Below are 18,375 nucleotides of genomic sequence, written 5' to 3' on the forward strand. Positions count from 1 at the left end.
ATGCAAAGAAAAGTTCAACCTGGCAGAAAATATCAGGATTTTTATTTACTCATTCTTCCATTTTAACAAATATTTGTTGAGCAACTACTATATGCCAGACACCATGCTAAGTTCTGGGGGTATAGCTGTGAACACAATAGACAAAAATCTCTGCCTTTTTTCTAACAGGGAAAGAAAAAACAAATAATATGTACAATAAGTAAATTATATATTACGGCATCAGTTGATAAGTGATAAGGGAAAGAAAGCATGTAGATTGGGAGAGCCAGTAGGGAGGGGGTGTTATATTTGAAATGGGTTGGTCATAGTAGGCCTCACAGAGGAGGTCATGTTTGAACAAACTCTTGATGAAGGAGAGGGAGTAGGCCACTGGGATGTCTGTAGGAGAAGCATTTGGGGACAAGCCAGTGCTCAGGTCAGCGACAGTGCCTGGTGTGGCTGGATCAGAGTGAACCAGAGAGAGAAGGTGGGCAATGAGGTCAGACAGGAAATCAGAGGCCTACTTGTGTAGGGCCTTGTAGGTTATTATAAGAGCTTGGCTGAAAGTAACAGGTAATCATCGGAGGTTTTGAGCAGAGGAGTGACATGTTTGGTCTCAGGTTTCTGTATATCACTGTGTCTACTGCATTGAGTGATTCTCGGTTGGGTGGGGGGGCTGCAATTTTGCTCCCCAGGGAGCATTTGACAATGTCTACAAATATTTTAAGTTGTTACTTCTGGGACAGATTTCCTGGTATGTAGTGGGTAGAAGCCAGGGATGCTGCTAAACATCCCCAAATGCACAGAACAGCCCCTACATCCAAGAATCATCCCGTTCAAAAAGTCAGTAGTACCAAGGTTCAAAACGTAGGGGCAAAGACCTATAGACCAGTGATGAAACAACATGAAGAAATTCTGAAAAATTCTGTCGTGATGTGTTAGTTAAAAGGATACATTATTGTAGGTGTGAATATTGCAATCACAGTATTTCCTAAATTTGCATAGAACTCTAAGTATTACTTGGGGAGAATTTTTATAAAATATGCTGTATTATATAAAAGAAAAAAAAAAAGAAAAAAATTCAATATATTTCCATGATTCCTAAATTCACTTTTTATGGTGTTGCTGTTCAATAAATGAGAACAATGCATTCATGTGTATCTTAGTTTACAATACGTACAAAACTGAAAAATAAAATCTATACTTTAAAACTATAGTGAGAATAACTATTTTTATTCAATATAAAGTCTTTCATTTTCACGTTTTTTCTCCTCTTTTTTCCAAGTTACTGAAATTTTTGTATATGCTCTTTTCTAAAAATAGGTTACGTTTCTTGGACAAATAATTTTAAAGCATAATTCAAATAGAGATACAGGGTACATGTTTTATGAATTTCACAACCATGCATTGAAGTCTTATTTAGGATATTTATGTTGATTTACTTTTTTGAGGAGGTTTTACATATTTGGCAAAATATGATTCTTTCAATAAAGTTGACATGAGGGATATAATTAATGTTGCCCGGAGGTAACAGAAACACACAAGAGCCCAAATTATATGGAATGTACCCTACTTCGTTTTATTCTCTAATAGCTCTTACGCTCTGCCGTGGTATTTGTGCTGCTCTAAATTGTGTTTTGGAACAAGGTAGGTATGTGTAAACGAATAAATAAAATACGTATGCCCAAACCTGATGGAAGGAACCAACTAAAATTCCATAATGCAAAGCTTGTTGTGAAGCAAAAAAAGAAGTGTTGCTCTTCAAAACATCTTTACATATATTTAAAACAGCATGTTAAAAATAAGTATTTCAACTTTCCAATGGTGTTTTTTCGGTCTTGTACACCAATATTCTTTCCTAAAATATATCCATTTGTGCTATTCACCAAATTTGTAATAGGTGCTGAATGTCTGGGAGACAAGAAACAAAGTGTCTTACTGGCTCAGAAGAAGGAGCTCAGGATCTTTCTTAAAGCAATTTTCTCATCTCAACCTGACCATTCTCTAGTCAGCTAGTGTGGAAAATGTTATTATAAATAAGTATTTCAATTATTATTTTTCAGATGACGAATTTTATAAACAATGACTTTGCCAGAAGAAGTATTTTTTTTAAATTCAGCTTGTAAACTTGTCAGCTAGATTTTGCTACATGGCAGAAACTCATATTCCAGTTTGGCTAGTTGCTTGGTGAGGCATTATTTAGGTTTTTCATCAAATGCTTATTCTAAGATACATGCAACATACCAAAGTACTGCTAGTTCTTCCAGAAATAGAATGCTATCATTGTGGTACCAGTATTAGGGACTTATTATTAAATACCTTTGAAAGAAGAAAAAAATTGAGGTAATTAGCCAAAACACAATTTAATTGTAGTATAAAAGGCAAATCACTTAAGTCACTTGCTGAGCAGACTCGATTTCTCTTGAAAAGTTGGAAAGGATGAACAGTGGCCTGAAAATACCCTCATTCAAGCTCCCAAGAAAATGAGACAAGGAAGGTCGTCTTTAGGAAGGCCTTAGTTAACATGCACCTAAGAGTAGCTGCCTCCCACTAATTATATCAAATGAGATTAGAAAAAAAAAATGGTGACCCATAAAAGGAGGAGATGCAGAAGTAGTGAATATCTCTGCAGTATGAGGAGAAAACCAGCCCTCAGAGAGCATACCGAAGGAAGCAGAGTTGCCTGAGGAAACCTAGGAAAGCTGGGGTATTGGAGGTCCTTAGAAACAACTGTACCTGTTTAATCTGCTAGTCTAGGGTCAGACCAGAAGTTCCAGTTTTATCATCCACCAGATAATAATGGGGAGAAGTGCATAGGGTGCAAGGCTCCAAACACACCAAGCTTCTTTCATTGCCTCCCAAGACTACTGCTTTCTCTCATTCCATCCCCGGCAGTTGTAGATGCAACGTCCTGACTAGGAGCACAGCTACTCCCTCTGCCCTTCCTAATTTTATTACTAAAGCAGGTACCATCACATTTAATGTTATTTTCTATCAGTAGCCTAATGCAAGTACAGAATAAGCCATGTCAGATAGGATGCTATTGGCTCCAAGTAACTTCTAAGCTCAACTCAAACTGGCACATAAATTAGAACATTTATTATCTCACACACCAAGAAGTCCAGAGGTAGTAAGAGCCTCAGTCTTAGTATCTTAATGATTCTCTGGGCTCTGCTTTTCTCTAAATATTGGATCTATCCTCAAGTTGGTGGGATGATTCTAGGCAGAGGAAACAAGGGACCTCTCTCTCTTCTAGGGTCCTCCTTTAGGGATAAGTAAACCTGACACAGAAGCCTCTTATGTCTCCAATACCACAGTTGGTGAGGTGCCCATTCACTGACCAGCCACTCACGAGGAGGATGGAATTATCCTAATTGGCTTAGTGCAGAATCCACACAGGGGATGGGATCACCTACCTAAGCAAAAAAGAGGAGGAGCATGGACCAAAACTCAAATTCTGCTGCACAGGTAAAAGAAGAGAATGGATACTGAGTGGACAACCAATAATGCCCAGTACATACGCCTCAACAAAACTGTCAATTAAATAAAGGAATAAACAAAAGAGATGTGCTCATTTTATTTTACTACTTTGTGTTTTAGCTGTTCCTAAATAGAGGGTAATCTTAGGTATTTACTCACAGAAGAACAATGCTGGTCACAAATTCAGATCATTGTTAACAAAACATTACAATTCTAAATATTTATATTCTTATGTTAGGGTTGATGTTTTGTACCACAATTTTCCGTACCATTTCTATACTGGCATGATAACTTCTTAGTTGTACACCTAATGTAACTGAGATTTCAAAGAAAACTATCAAAATTTTACATAAGAATTTTGATGAAGTACTATCATAGCTAATATGCCCACCAGAGTTTTGGATCATGGGTAAGAATTTAATTTTTCATGAAGTATGAGTAGTCAGGCAACTTATTCAGTAACCAGTCAATTATTGATGAATAGGAAAACTCACATCAGTTTATTCACTTACCCATGACCACTTAAAACTTATTTTGGGTATGACATCCTTCCAGTGTTATGTGGACTGAGTAAGTTAAAGAACAAAGTGACGGTGATTTTGTAATGATACATATAGTTAGTTTCTTCAACATAAAGAACCAAGTACAGGAAGAGAATTCTGCCTTTGTTATATCCCTTCCCCAACCAACCCTTCAAAAACAAAGTAAAATAGTTGACAGCTACGCAATCCCTTCCTACGTACATAATGTATCTGTCAGTCAACCGTGTGAACATTCAATGACTGAAGGTGGGACAGTGTCCACCACCAGATTGCAAAAAATAAAAATAAAAAATTTACGAAATCCCTAATTATACCTCTCCCTGTAGACATATTGCCAACATTTGTACACATTCTTTCCTTCAAAACTGAACACCACTGAACACCACAAGAAGTACAAATGAAAAACAAAGATTAGTTACTTTTGCCATGTCTTATGACTTCCATCTTTTTCTAATCAGAGGTTGCACACTGTGACCCAGGATAATTTTTGGCAGAGTGTTCAAAAGAGTTTTGAATTGTGTGCCCGTAAGTGGTACATGCACTTTCCATTTCAGTCTTTAGCTGGCTGGGCCTTGGAGGTATTTGTGTTTGTTCTCCTAGAAATGATTTCAAGCTTATGAGACTTATGTTTACACTTAATACTAGAAGCACTTTCATTTTCCATTTTCCACTTAGTTGGTTTAAATAAAAAGACTGAAAATTCAACGTAATATTGAAATACTTTCATAAACATGGTTGCTTAAAGATTCAGTGCTGTGAATCTGAACTACTGCTTGACAAGGATACTACTACTGAAACTCAAAAGATTTTTTTTTTTTTTTAATAAGCTAGTGTTTGGAAGTCTAAATACAAAATGCTAGATTGGATAATTAATTTATAATGAAGAAAACACAAGCTGTTGGAAAGTCGCATTTTTGAAGGTTGAGAATAACTGACTAGCTAACTGTAGTGATTGTTTGCATCTGAATTCTAGTTCAGTCCTGTTCTTTGACTTAGAGTTTGGAGTCCCACTCAGGCCCCCACTATGGAGGAGGCAGTCAGAGGACTCTGCCTCCTAAATGCTATCTAGACTCTAAGAGAAGCTTCAAGGGCCACACTTAGTGACCTTGAAGGGTGTTTCCGACAATTGAGGACACGGTGGCTTAGTGTCTGACACTTCTTGAGGAAGCTAGACCAGTCTGGGTAACAACTGGGAGTCAACCAATTCCTTTGGCCCCTTATAGCAGATCAAACGTATGTGAATCCTGGGAACTGCATGCCGGCCCATTGTAGGAATGTTGATCTGGGGTACTTTATGAGGTATCCCACCTGAGAGCATTGTTTGCCAAGGCCAGAAGACCCTCAGCAGTAAGTACAACTGGGATAAAAGGTGGGGGGAGGTCAGAAGTGGCCAAAGAAGAGGTTATTAGAGTTGGAGTGACCTAGGAGGGAAGCTTCTGAATAACCCACTAAGAGAAAAGCGTCAGCTTTGAACATCTGTTAGTACCAGAGTGTGCAAATCAAAAAACTGTTTCTCCCTTGCCTTTGCTATACTTCCACATCTTCCCATTCCATACAACCCTGGAAAAGGCTGGGTGGAGATGAGAGGGAAGGAAAACCCACCACACCTCCCTAGTTAATAAAGAAAGCAGGTGGCATCTGCAGATGACCCTCACTCGATGTGGGAGGGGAGGTAGGGGGATGTCCCATTTATGAATGAAGATTGAAAGTTGATTAACATATTCTCCTAGACATTCTCATTTCTGAACTATGGCTATAACTCAAATAGGTGGCAAAATTTTGAATTACATAAGATTGATGAGAAAAGTCATGCGACTGCCCAAGTTTTCTTCCAGGAGCTTGAGAAGGAATAGCCTCCCCTGAGCAGGTTTGACAGGACATGGGGGACTAAGGTGTAGTGTGGTAACATCTCACAAACTGTGCTATTAAATATATATATACATACAGAGGGTGCCAAAAAATGTATGCACATTTTAAGAAAGGAAAACTATTAAAATTGTAATACTCAATATATACTGATAACAAAAGATGAATACTAGTCATGTTTGACTTCTGCAGTAACAAAAAGTGCTCAAAGTGGTTACCGTCAGCGTCCAGACACTTCTGATTACAGAGAACAACTGTTTGAGCAACGTTGACCAAAGTGTCCACTTGTATATATTTTTTGGCAGCCCCGGTATACATATAGTTTCTTACCAAAATTTAAATTAGGTGTACAAAATATTAATACTTTAAAGATTAGCTCTATTAAAAACGTATTGAAATAGTCATTTAATTATAGAGCCATTTGAAGATAACATATGAATCCTACCTTGTTATGATGTAGCCATAAGTATTTTAATTTTTTAAACCTAGAAAGATCAATGACGTCTGTCAGTTCCCTGTAATGGACAAAAAAAGTGAACATTAGCAATGATTAATTTATTCATGGGTAAGGCAGGATATGTAGTCTGACTCTGGAGTAATGGGGGAAAAAACCTTTCTTGGTCCTTTCAAAATTGTTGGCACATTTATATGCTAATTTCTGAAATTCCATCATTAAAACTTCATGCATATGGATTAAGATTTTGTCAGTAAGTGAAAATAAATACTTAAAGGAGAGCATTTTATCACATGAGTAGAAAAACATACCTCATTATGACTGAATTTATTGGGACCCCAATTAAAAAAAAAGATTTTACTGGGGAGAGGGGTTAGAGGAGAGGGAAAAACGTAAGTGCAGAAGACACTGGACTTAACAGGTAGATGTGAGGAATGCTTCAACAGCATCTTCAGGGGTCTTGCTTTGGGGTTACCCAGATCTTGGCCAGACTGAGTTAGGACATGGAGATTGCAGAACACCAAGAGACGGTGACTGACTAAAGTGTTTTATTCTCCCTTTGTTGTTTATTAATACAGGGACAAATATTGCCCATCCTTCTGGAATTGTGCAGGACTCTGGCTGTCAAGTGCTTCTGAGCTTTACTGCTAAAGCAGATCCCACAGCAAAGGGGAAGATACTGGGTGAGAAGTGGGAGATATCAGCAAAGAAGCAAGATCTCTGAGGATCATTTGCCCTTTGACAGCTGTGGGCTGGAATATTCAGATCCCTTTTATTTCTCAGGGCAGAAATTATGGGCCCTGGTTGGGTATGAGCTCCTAAACATACAGAATGTGCCAAAAAAAAAAATGAATACACATTTTAAGAAGGAAAAAACTGTATTCAAATTGTGATAATATATACCGATAACAAAAGATGAATACAAGTAGTATGTATACATTTTTTGGCACCCCCAGTGTATACCTGTATTTATCAAACATTTACAGAGCATACCCTGTGTTCCAGGAACTTTTCTAAGCAATTTAAAAGTATTAATGTTAATTAACATTACCTATATTAACTCACTTGTAGCAACATCCTTTCACATTTGTGTTTAACCTTGGGACACTGAGGGACTAATTATTTTCCTATTTTTATGAAAGCATATATTTTTAAATTATGACAACATTTCTAAACAAAAGAAACCTTTCTCACCAACATTTTATATTGAAAAATTTCAAACCTTAGAAAAGTTGAAGGAATGATAGTACAATGAATGCTTGTATAGCAGTTACAATTTTTATTATTTTGCCCCACTCTCTCTTACCTATGTATCTATTTATTGGTTGATAATTTTCTGGGAAATCATTTGAAAATAAGTTGTGCTCTTATTATTGTAGTGCCATCACGCCTAAATACTTCATCATGCACATCCCTTAAATAAGGACATTCTTTTGCATAACCACAATACCACTGTCACACCCAAGAAAGTTTAATTGAATCCAGTAATATTTTCTAATATACTATTCATATTCAAATTGTCCCTGTTTCCCCTACAGTTATTTTATAGTTTGTTTAAATCCATAATTCCATCAACATTCATGCCTTGCTTTTTCAGTTGGTATGACTCTTTAGTCTTCTTAAATTTAGAACAGTCATCTTCTCTCCTTTTTTTCCCTTCACAATGTCTTTTTTTTTTTAATTAAAATGTATTGGGGTGACAATGGTTAGTAAAATTACATCAGTTTCAGGTGTACAATTCTGTATTACATCATCTATATATCACATTGTGTGTTCACCACCCAGAGTCAGTTCTCCTTCCATCACCATATATTTGACTCCATTTACCCTCTTCTACCACTTGCCCTGCCCCCTTATCCTCTGGTAACCACTAAACTGTTATCTGTGTCTATGAGTTCTTGTTTTTTTGTTTGTCTCGTTCCTTTGTTGCTTTCAGTTTTATATCCCACATATGAGAGAAATCATGTGGTTCTCGACTTTTTCTGTCTGACTTACTTCACTTAGCATAATAATCTCAAGATCCTCCCATGTTGTCGCAAATGGCATTAGTTCATCTTTTCTTATGGCAGAATAGTATTCCATTGTGTATATATACCACATCGTCTTTATCCAGTCATCTATCGAAGGACACTTTGGTTGTTTCCATGTCTTGGCCAACATAAATAAAGCTGCAATGAACATTGGAGCATATATATCTTTACAGATAAATGTTTTCAGATTGTTTGGGTAGATACCCAGGAGAGGGATTGCTGGGTCATATGGCAATTCTATTCTTAATTTTTTGAGGAACCTCCACACTGCCTTCCATAGTGGCTGCGCCAATCTGCATTCCCACCAGCAGTGTATGAGGGTTCCTTTTTTCCACAGCCTCTCCGAGACTTGTTTTTGATGGGCACTTAGGTTATTTCCATATCTTGGCTATTGTAAATAAAGCTGCAATGAACATAGAGGTGCATATATCTTTTTGAATTAGTGTTCTGGATTTCTTTGGATAAATACCCAGAAGTGGAATTGCTGGGTCAAAAGGCAGTTCTATTTTCAATTTTTTGAGGAACCTCCAAACTGTTTCCACAGTGGCTGCACCAATTTGCAATCCCACCAACAGTACATAAGGGTTCCCTTTTCTCCACATCCTCACCAACATTTGTTGTTTGTTGATGATAGCCACTCTGACAGGCAGGTGTGAAGGTGATATTTCATTTTAAATTAAATGAAATATTAATTATTATTCAAATTAATTTGAATTTCCCTGATGATTAGTAATGTTGAGCATCTTTTCATATGCCTATTGGCCATCTGCATGTCCTCTTTGGAGAACTGTCTATTCAGGTCCTTTACCCATTTTTTAATTGAATTGCTTTTTTTTTTTTTTTCTTTTTTGGCATTGAGTTGTGTGAGTTCTTTATAAATTTTGGATATTAACCCCTTATTGATTATATCATTGGCAAATAACTTCTTCCATTCAGTAGGCTTTTTGTTTCGTTGATGGTTTTCTTCACTGTGCAAAAACTCTTTAATTTGATGTATTCCCATTTGTTTATTTTTCCTTTTGCTTCCTTCACCCGAGGAGACATGTCTAAAAACATACTACTAAGAGCAAGTTCAAATAGTTTACTGCCTATGTTTTCTTCTAGGAGTTTTATGGCTTTGGATCTTACATTTAAGTCTAATAAATGGTGACTTTTCTAATGTTCTCATTCTTTTTATATCTGTTACCTGGTATTCTGTAAAGAACATCTGCCCCTCACCTTTCTGTCAATCATTTCCTTCCCCACTGTCTTTGTATTTGAAGCAAAGCATTTTTCTCTTGATCCTATCTCATTTTATTTTATTTTATTTTCTAAAATCATCCCAAACAGAAGACTTTTCAAGCGGACGACTGTGTCCTTTTGACCTGTACATTTAGCCTTTGTGCACTTCCCTGGCACAACAGAATATTTCAGGTTCTTCCAAAGCAATTTCTAATAGGAGATTTACACACATCATGCATTCTCCTCTCTCACTGTAGATATATAGCCTATTTTGGGGAGGGAGCATTTGGACTCTGGTACACCTACACTATTGCATTGGGCAATAATGATAGTATGTTAACTTCATTAACAAAACAATCATTACAAGGTACCAGAGAAACTCAATCCCCACTTAGAGGATTTCCCCGAAAAGCTATTTTAATATATTTATACTTTAAAATATCAATAGTGTCAAACTACTGCTATTAGTTTTCTTGTACAAGTAGTACTGATGTTTAAGTTTTGGCTATTCGATAATGTAATAACGTGATTCACTTTTAAGGGGACTTTAACTCAGGTCAGAATGGTTGATTCTGCACATAAACCTGTCTTAAATCAATAACAAGCTATTACATTTTAAGGCGAGGCCAATGAAAGACAAGGAGAGGAAATTCTACCACTAATGATGGCAGTGACTCGTGCTGACAATAATTTGTCAACACCATTGTCACAGTATATGTTCTCAGTGCTTACTCAGGGACTCATTGGTAAGATTCTTTCCATTTTCCCAGGGCGACCGAGACTTAGGAAAATAACTCAGTTTACTGGTATCTGGACTGTGAAATATAAATGTAAATATAAATATAAATATAGATATAGATATAGCTAGATATACAGATATAGATGTAGACATATATAGATATTTGTACCCAGAAGGATTAAAATGGTAATTTACTATTCTTAGGATATTAAATGTGCTGACCTTTAGTTGAGAAGACCACTCATTACTTACTGTCAGACAATCAATATTTCTAAATTTTTTTCTAGTGTTTTAAAAACTTTATTTTTTGTTATCTACATACCCTTTAGATCAATAGTGTACAGTTGTTAAAATCATGAAAGGCTGAAGTACAAACTTTTGACTATATAAAATATTTATTATAATACTATCTACTTGTAAGTTCTTGTTATTACTGATAAGTGATAATATAACTGGACTAATGCTCATTGAGTGTTCACTGTGTCCCAGCCACCCCCCCCTCCTCCCACACCTTCTATTAACTCACTAATAGAAGTTAGTGAGCAACCCTGTGAAGCAGGTAGTATTGTTACCTGAATGCAGGCAATACCAGCTATAATAAAATGCAGGATACCCAGTTTATGAATTTCAGAGAAACCAGAAATATCTGAATGTGCTGTGGGATATACTTATACTAAGAAAAAAGGTATATTTGCTTGTTTCTCTAAAATTCACATGTAACGGAACATTCTATATTTTTATTTGCTAAGCCTGATAACCTTAACAGGGAGGTTTATGGTTAAGTCCAAGCTCATCCAGCTGGAAGAGATAAAACTGGGATGCAAACTTAGCTTAGCTCCATACCTTTGTTCTCATCCCTTTCAATATGCTACCTCTCAAATGGAGACTGTGACTCTAATGAGTGGTGGAGTGTGGTACTTGCCCATCCAGTCCTTGCGGGGGTGGGGCAATGAAAAAGAGCATTCGAATCTATGACACATTATAATACGATGCTTTTCTATCTCTTACATAAAGTACCCTTACTTTTGAGAAAGGAACAGCTCGAAGACATCAGCATCCCTCTTATGGCCACATATCTTTAGTTGATCTTCAACTGCCTGATAACATATAATTAATCTGTCAAGGCACATTCCATGGAGCAAAAACACTGAGACATTTGCAGTCAATAACAACGTCTACAAGAAGATCAAAGGAAAGGTGAATATGGAGGTAACCACTGTAAACTGATAAATTCCAACACTACAATTATATATTATTTAATCATTTTGTGGTTGAATTTCATTATCCTTAATCCTGGGCACAGATGTGTAAATAATTTTTAATCAAAGAGAAAAAAATGTGTATGTGTACATATATACCCAAAACAAGTTTTCGATTCTCTATGAGGTAATTTCGTCTTTAGATATTCTTAAATGTTCCTTCAAACACAAGGAATTCATATGTGGTAGGTTTTCTACTTTTACGGAAGACACTCAGAATCAAGGTTGGAGGTGGAGGAGGTTGAATACAATGTACATTATCATAGGGGTGCTTGGCACCCTGTAAACACTCAATAAATGTCAGACAGAAAAACAAATGAGTGAAAAAATACCATTTCCCTTTCTTTGTAAAGGAATAGTGTCTTCATTTTTTAGGAGTTACTAACTTACTTGCACCGTGGGAATTTTTGGTGAAGAAGAAGCAATTTTGATTCCCATAGGCTTTGTTTTGAAAATACAAACCCAACAACAGCTAGTTAAGTGCTTTGCTTTTTCTTTTGAGGTCCTTTGCTAAACTACAAAATAACATTTATAGGCCATATGGCCTAAGATTATATGTAAAAATTAAAGCCCATGTATAATTTGCCATGAAGGAAGCAAACAAGACACAACAAAAGTGGAAAGCATAATTGTTGCACTTCTGGAATCTGACAAACATTGTAATTATAAGAGTCAGAATAATCACCAAATTTCAGCTAGGATTTGTTGTGGGTGGTGAGATAGTAATGTCTGTAAGTGAATTATGAAATTTTGACAATGGTATTATTATTTAGTGGAGGACTTTAAGAAGAGCTAGATTTAATGGGATGAGCAAATCTCTAAAGAAGTGACGAAGGTAGATATCCTAGGGATAGAGAGCAGCTGCTAAGTTGTTGTCCCAACCTTTCTTTGTTACCTGTGGCACACTCTTGAATCTCCAGGCTTGGAGAATTCATTGGCTCAGGTATAGGCAATTCCATCAGGGTATTTTGTTACCCTGACAAGCAAGCTGAATCTGGAGCTTGGGAAAACCCAATGGATCAGGCTTACATACCAGCCTCTGGGTGTTTTTAACTGAAACAACTAAACTCTCAGCTTCTACCATGCACCGTCAATCACAGTTCTGCCACAGTATCTGGGATGTTAAAGGCCAACGTAGAATTAAAATTTTGCAGCTATCTATTAAAATTGTAAAAGTACTTTTAACTTGACCCCACCCTTCCACATCCAGCTGTCAGAAACATAGTGGTACATACACACACGCAGAAATGTGAATATCATTTCATTTCAGCATACCTTGTCTGTAGTTGTTAAAAATGCTCCATTAATTGGAATACAGTTTAAATTAAGGTATAACTTTGTAATAGAATACTGTGTAGTATCTTAAAAATATAGAGAGATGGATATCTACACATATGATATCAGAAATATCTTTTTAAGTAAAAATGCCATTGGCAGCATAATATGCATAAGTGTAACAATATTTTTGTTACTAATAACATTAATATGCACACAAAATACACACACTCCAAATTGTTAACAACAATTATCACTTGAGATCATAGGGATCTTTTACTTTTTAAGCCATAGACTTTTTAAGAATGGTTGACTATTTTATAAGAAGACATTAATTTAGTAATCAGAAATTAATACATATTTTGAAAATTTTACATGGAGTGAATGTGTAATCAAATTTTGATAATTAAGACACGAAAAGGGAAATTGAAACTATCAGTATAATATGTAAATCACTGGTGTAATTAGGTATTTATTTACACAGCTTTTTATCATAGTGTTTTTCCTTCCAACCAAAAATTTTCGTATGAATCTGGTAACAAGTATTAATGTCAAAGTGCCAAAGAACAGGAAAATGTGCCAAGAAGTTTCAAGTTTCAGTGGATCTGAGGTGGAGCAGTTCCAGTTCCCAATCAACACACAACTTCAATAACAGCATGTTCCTTTCATCTAAAGAAGCACAGCAAGAATTCTTCCCCTGAACTATTTCTTTTATTGTGGTAACATATACATAATATAGAATTTACTATTTTAACGAGTTCTGCGGCACTGAGCACACTCACTTTGTGCAACCATCACCACCATCCATCTCCAGAAGTTTTTCATCTTCCCCAAATGAAACTCTGCACCCATTATAAACACTAATTCCCCATCTCCCCCTCCGAAAGCCCCTGGCAATCACCCTTCTACTTTCTGTCTTTAGGTACCTCATATAAGAGGAATTATAAAGTATTTGTCCTTTTGTGGCTGGTTTATTTCACTTTGCATAATATCTTCAAGAATTATCTATGTTATAGTGTGTGTCAGAATTTCTTTCCTTTTTTAAGGCCAGATAATATTCTGTTGTATCTATGTAGCACACTTTGTCCATTTATCCATCAATGCACTTGAGTTGCTTTCACGTTTTGGCTTTTGTGAGCAGTGCTGCTATGAACATGGGTGTATAAATATCTGTTTCAGTCCCTGCTTTTGCTTTGTTTGAGTATAAAGTCAGAACTGGAACTGCCGGATCATATGGTAATTCTGTTTCATTTTTTTGAGGAATTGCCATACCATTTTCCACAGCAGCCGCTGCATATAACAGCATTTTTAAAGATGAACATTTAAAAAAAGTAGGTCCAAACAGATTATTCAGCCATTTATTGAATGACAAATTATGGATTGCTTAGTTCAGGTTGTGATTGGTCAGTGACTAGCTAGTAAATGTAACAATTAACCAGGTAAAGTGACTGTTCTCTAGGAGCAAATCTTTTCCCGTGTTTCCCCAAAAATAAGACCTAGCCAGACAATCACCTCTAATGAGTCTTTTGGAGCAAAAATTAATATAAGACCCAGTCTTATTTTACTATAATATAAGACCAGGTATAATATAATATAATATAATATAATATAATATAATATAATATAATATAATATAATATAATATAAAATACTGGGTCTTATATTAATTTTTGCTCCAAAAGACTCACTAGAGCTGATTATCCGGCTAAGTCTTATTTTCGGGGAAACACGGTTGTAGGAGAAGTAAAGGGTGTAGAATGCTGTAAAAGAGGGCTGTAAGTGTTAAGGGCTGTGACAGAAGGGAAATCTACTCTGGTGAATTCGGAAGAAGAAATTACTGTTAGCCTGGGAACTCTGAGGCTTCACTGCAGGACGGACAGTTGGATTAGGCTTGAAAGGATGAGGAGAAATTAGAAACAGAATATTGATGGGTGGGTGTTTTAGTCAGAGGGGAGTAAGTACACAAACAAGAAGTGAGGGAAGAAAATTCGAGGAGTGCAAAGCTGTATAGTCTTTGGCTTCAGAGAAAGGCCCGTGGAAGGCAATGGTGAGAAATAAATGAAGAAAGCTGAATTGGGGACATATTATTTGTGCTGACTTTGAAATTTAGGCTCAGAAGTATGCACTTAGTTCACAAACAAAACTTTGATATGCCTGAGGACTCTAACTTAAAATCACATAGTTTATGTAATCTGTAATGTAAAATGAATTGTATGATACATTTACATATAGATGCACATACTGCCTGATAAAATCAGTGTAAGTCCTACAAAGTTCTGATTTTTCCCATGACAACTACTACACCAATGCTTTTAAACAATATCCAATATCAATTTATTTTGAAATCATTGGACCCAATTCTGGGGCAATAGGGAAATAGTACCGGATTTTCAAACTGGAGAAAACTGCTACAAAGCTAGGCCTCAGGCAGATGACTCGCAGCAACATGTATGATGGCCTGGGGTGCAGAGAGCATGCAGACAGGAGGCAAGGCTGCCTCTGGAAAATCCAGGCCGGAGCTGATGAGCCTGCTGCCCCAGGAGAGTGGCAAGAGGCAATGATCAGTGAACAGATATGACATCGGGTGCACAGAGAAGACTGATTGGAACTGGCAAGGAACTGGAGGCAAGGGAAGTCACAGGCAATGATGACAATGTGATGACATGATCCCAAGAAAGGTGACTGAAAGGGAGGATGAATTCAGCTTAGAAATGCTGAGACTGAGGTGCTGGGGGAGCATTTAGGTCAAGGCAGAAAGCTGGGCAAGTGGGCGAGGGGATCTCACCCGAGTTGTCAGGGTGAGTACGTCCATACTGGTTGAGTCAGGTCAGCACAGAAGAGAGAAGGGGCCCAGATAAGATTACTGTGGAGTAGCTGCATTTAGAAAGAGGGGAGGGGACCAAGCTGGCTAAGGGGACAGAAGAGGGATGGTTATAAAGTTAGGAGGTGAAACAAAGACAGTGGAAACTGAGAGGGTGAATTTCAAGAAGGTAGAATTTGAATCTGCAGTGTTGTATCGGATGGTAGAGGATATTTCCCAGAAAAGGTATTGAGTTTGGGGAGCCATCCCTGTAACCTGATGAGGCAGAAAAGTCAGATTTCAAACGAACTGGCTAACAAAACAAGAAAATAAAAACAATCTAGCACAATTGGGATATGGACAGTTCATAGCAGCAACTTCCTCCACAGCCTGATGCCTTAGGATCCCAATAAAACAGACAAAAAACTTTTGAAAATTGTGGGCTTATTAAATCCCAGAAGAATGAAGCCTGTATTCATATCCCTAGAAGAAAATAGCCTCTCTGGGACAATTCATGGGCTGTAATAATAAATTCCTAGACCTCCAGGAAACACACAGACACGCACACCACAGGTTAGTTAGGACTTAGTGTGAATAGCTTTGAATTCATGACAGAACTGCCAGCCTTGATTTATCATGGTAGGCCCACACCTTCCCAGACAAGTCTGAGAACCCTAGAACACTTTGCTAGCTCCTAGGTCGCATAATTTTGACATTTTCCCACTCAAGTATTCTTTGTCATTATCATAACTGTCCTCAACTCTACTTGTATTATTCCTTAGAGAACCTTCCCTTCTCAAAGTGTCAATATGTAGTAATGTTGGAGAGTCAAGATCCCGATTTACAGCTTTGTGGGGACAAAGCTCCAAAAAACAGTTTCCAGGCTCTCGGCCTCACATAGAAAGGTGCTGGCTCGGGTAGTAAATGGCCATCAACTGTGATCAGATGGCCATCAGCTGTGGCTAGTTGGCTGTCAGCTGTAACCCGTAAGCCATTGGCCACTAACATAACTGCTGTGGCTACGCTAGCAGAAAAGAATGGGGGCTAGCAAGAAGATGGTGGCTGGCAAGCGCAGACTGCTATTAGGCAGATTATGTAGATCCTCCTTCCTGTGTCTCCAGCCCAGCCTCCAGCGAGAATGTATTGGTTTGATTCCCCTACTTATGGCTCCATGGGTGTTCCTTTTTGGCCTTACCATGTCCTGCGTTCTTGGGCGGGGAGTGGGAGCTGAGACCCTGCACGACAAATGGCACAGCGAGCAGGGTCCCCTGCACGACAAGCTTTGTTACCTAATATCTATGCGGCAGATGGTAAGTGGGAAAAGGACAATTCACGTCTCTTAGCGTTAATCAGAGCAGCCCCCAAACCCTCCTGAGAAGATTACGGACCTCTAGATCCAATAGAGATCTGGGGTCCCCATTACAACACCCCTCTCCACCCGGGACCCCAGGGGCAGCCTCGGTCGGGCTGGGGTTTCCCCGCAGGGACCCGAGAGGCTCTTGGTCTGGGGGAGGGGGCGACCCTTACCCTGCGGCTGGTCTCCAGGTCAGGTCCCGGAGCCCTCGCTAGGCTCGTAGTCCGTGGGAAGGAACGGGGTAGATGCTTCAGAGGCCAGGTCATCAGGACACCGGGCGGCAGCCAGTGGCACCTGGGATTGACCCAGCCTGGCTTATTGGTCTCTTACCAACGGTTACCACAATCGCCTCGACTAAAAGCCAATCCAAACCAGGGAAGATTTGAAGCCAAATTCTGACTTCTGTGATGTCTGCGCGCGTGGGCCTTGCGGCACGCACTACGTGGTACCCCACACACACTCGCATTTCCCCCGAGCGCCGTGCTGTTGTGGATGCCAGAGAGAGGGCAATCAGCTATGCCAGAGTGTGTCAGAGGAGTCACCCAGTAATAATCATTTTATGGAGGTGAGATCTGAGTATCAGAAAATTTAGATTTCTGAAAACTAGACGTGTCTGGTGACACTGGCCTCGCGTGGAGGGTCAGGGCACAGAAGTGCCCTGTGGAATCGTAGTGGAGCTTGAGGCAAAAGGAAAAACAAGAAAAGTCAATTCTGCTGGTCCTGTCTTTATTGAACATGTTGACGTTTTGTTCCACATGGATGTTTGGCATTAATTTTGATTTTCTAAAAAAAAAAAAAATATTGCATTAGGATTGATTGTGCTGAGTTTTTAGTGACACTACATTTTTGCACTAAGTCCAGTGACTCACTTGCCTCACCCTAGACTCAGTCCTAGGATGGAGACAGGGGTGGCAGTATCAAGGAGCAGCCAGGTTCCAGGTGCACAGAAACATGGAACCTATACTGGACTTACTGGCCAAGAGTCAGTGCATATCGATTCAGTAGCTGAGAAGCCTTTCCTTGGCAGAGAACAGGTAAGATGAGCCGCTGTTGGCCAGCCTCTTCCAATCCTGACGATACATACTTTTAAATTGATGTTTCCTTGAGTTCTATTGGAACCTCTAACACAGACTATCTTATGATCTTATTTATATGAGTTTGATTCTCTTCTAGCTTAGGACACTTTGGACACAGGATTCTGTCTGTGTCATCACTATCTTCTGACAGGGAGTAACACATTGAATTCAATAAATATTGATTCAATTGAATGAGTTGGTTTCTTGGTTCCAAATTTGAACTTGAAATCTAGGCATTCAATATAGCTGGGGTTTTTTTTTTTTTGTGTGTGTGTGTGTGGTTTTTTTTTTAATGGGTCA

General features: G+C 38.1%; 1 protein-coding gene across 1 annotated transcript in view; it reads right to left on the reverse strand.

Moving 5' to 3' along the window:
- The window catches only part of LRRC72 (leucine rich repeat containing 72), a gene marked incomplete at both ends in the record, with an annotated part of 52,357 nt that overhangs the window by 22,454 nt on the left and 11,528 nt on the right, over window positions 1–18,375 (reverse strand). The window contains 2 exons of the mRNA XM_081079705.1: window positions 6,313–6,382; window positions 11,335–11,486. Of these exons, the coding sequence (XP_080935831.1) occupies window positions 6,313–6,382; window positions 11,335–11,486 (222 nt within the window). The remainder of the gene's footprint in view (window positions 1–6,312; window positions 6,383–11,334; window positions 11,487–18,375) is intronic.

Source organism: Rhinolophus hipposideros (assembly GCF_964194185.1).
Source record: "Rhinolophus hipposideros genome assembly, chromosome: 18".
NCBI classification, from domain to species: Eukaryota; Metazoa; Chordata; class Mammalia; order Chiroptera; family Rhinolophidae; genus Rhinolophus; species Rhinolophus hipposideros.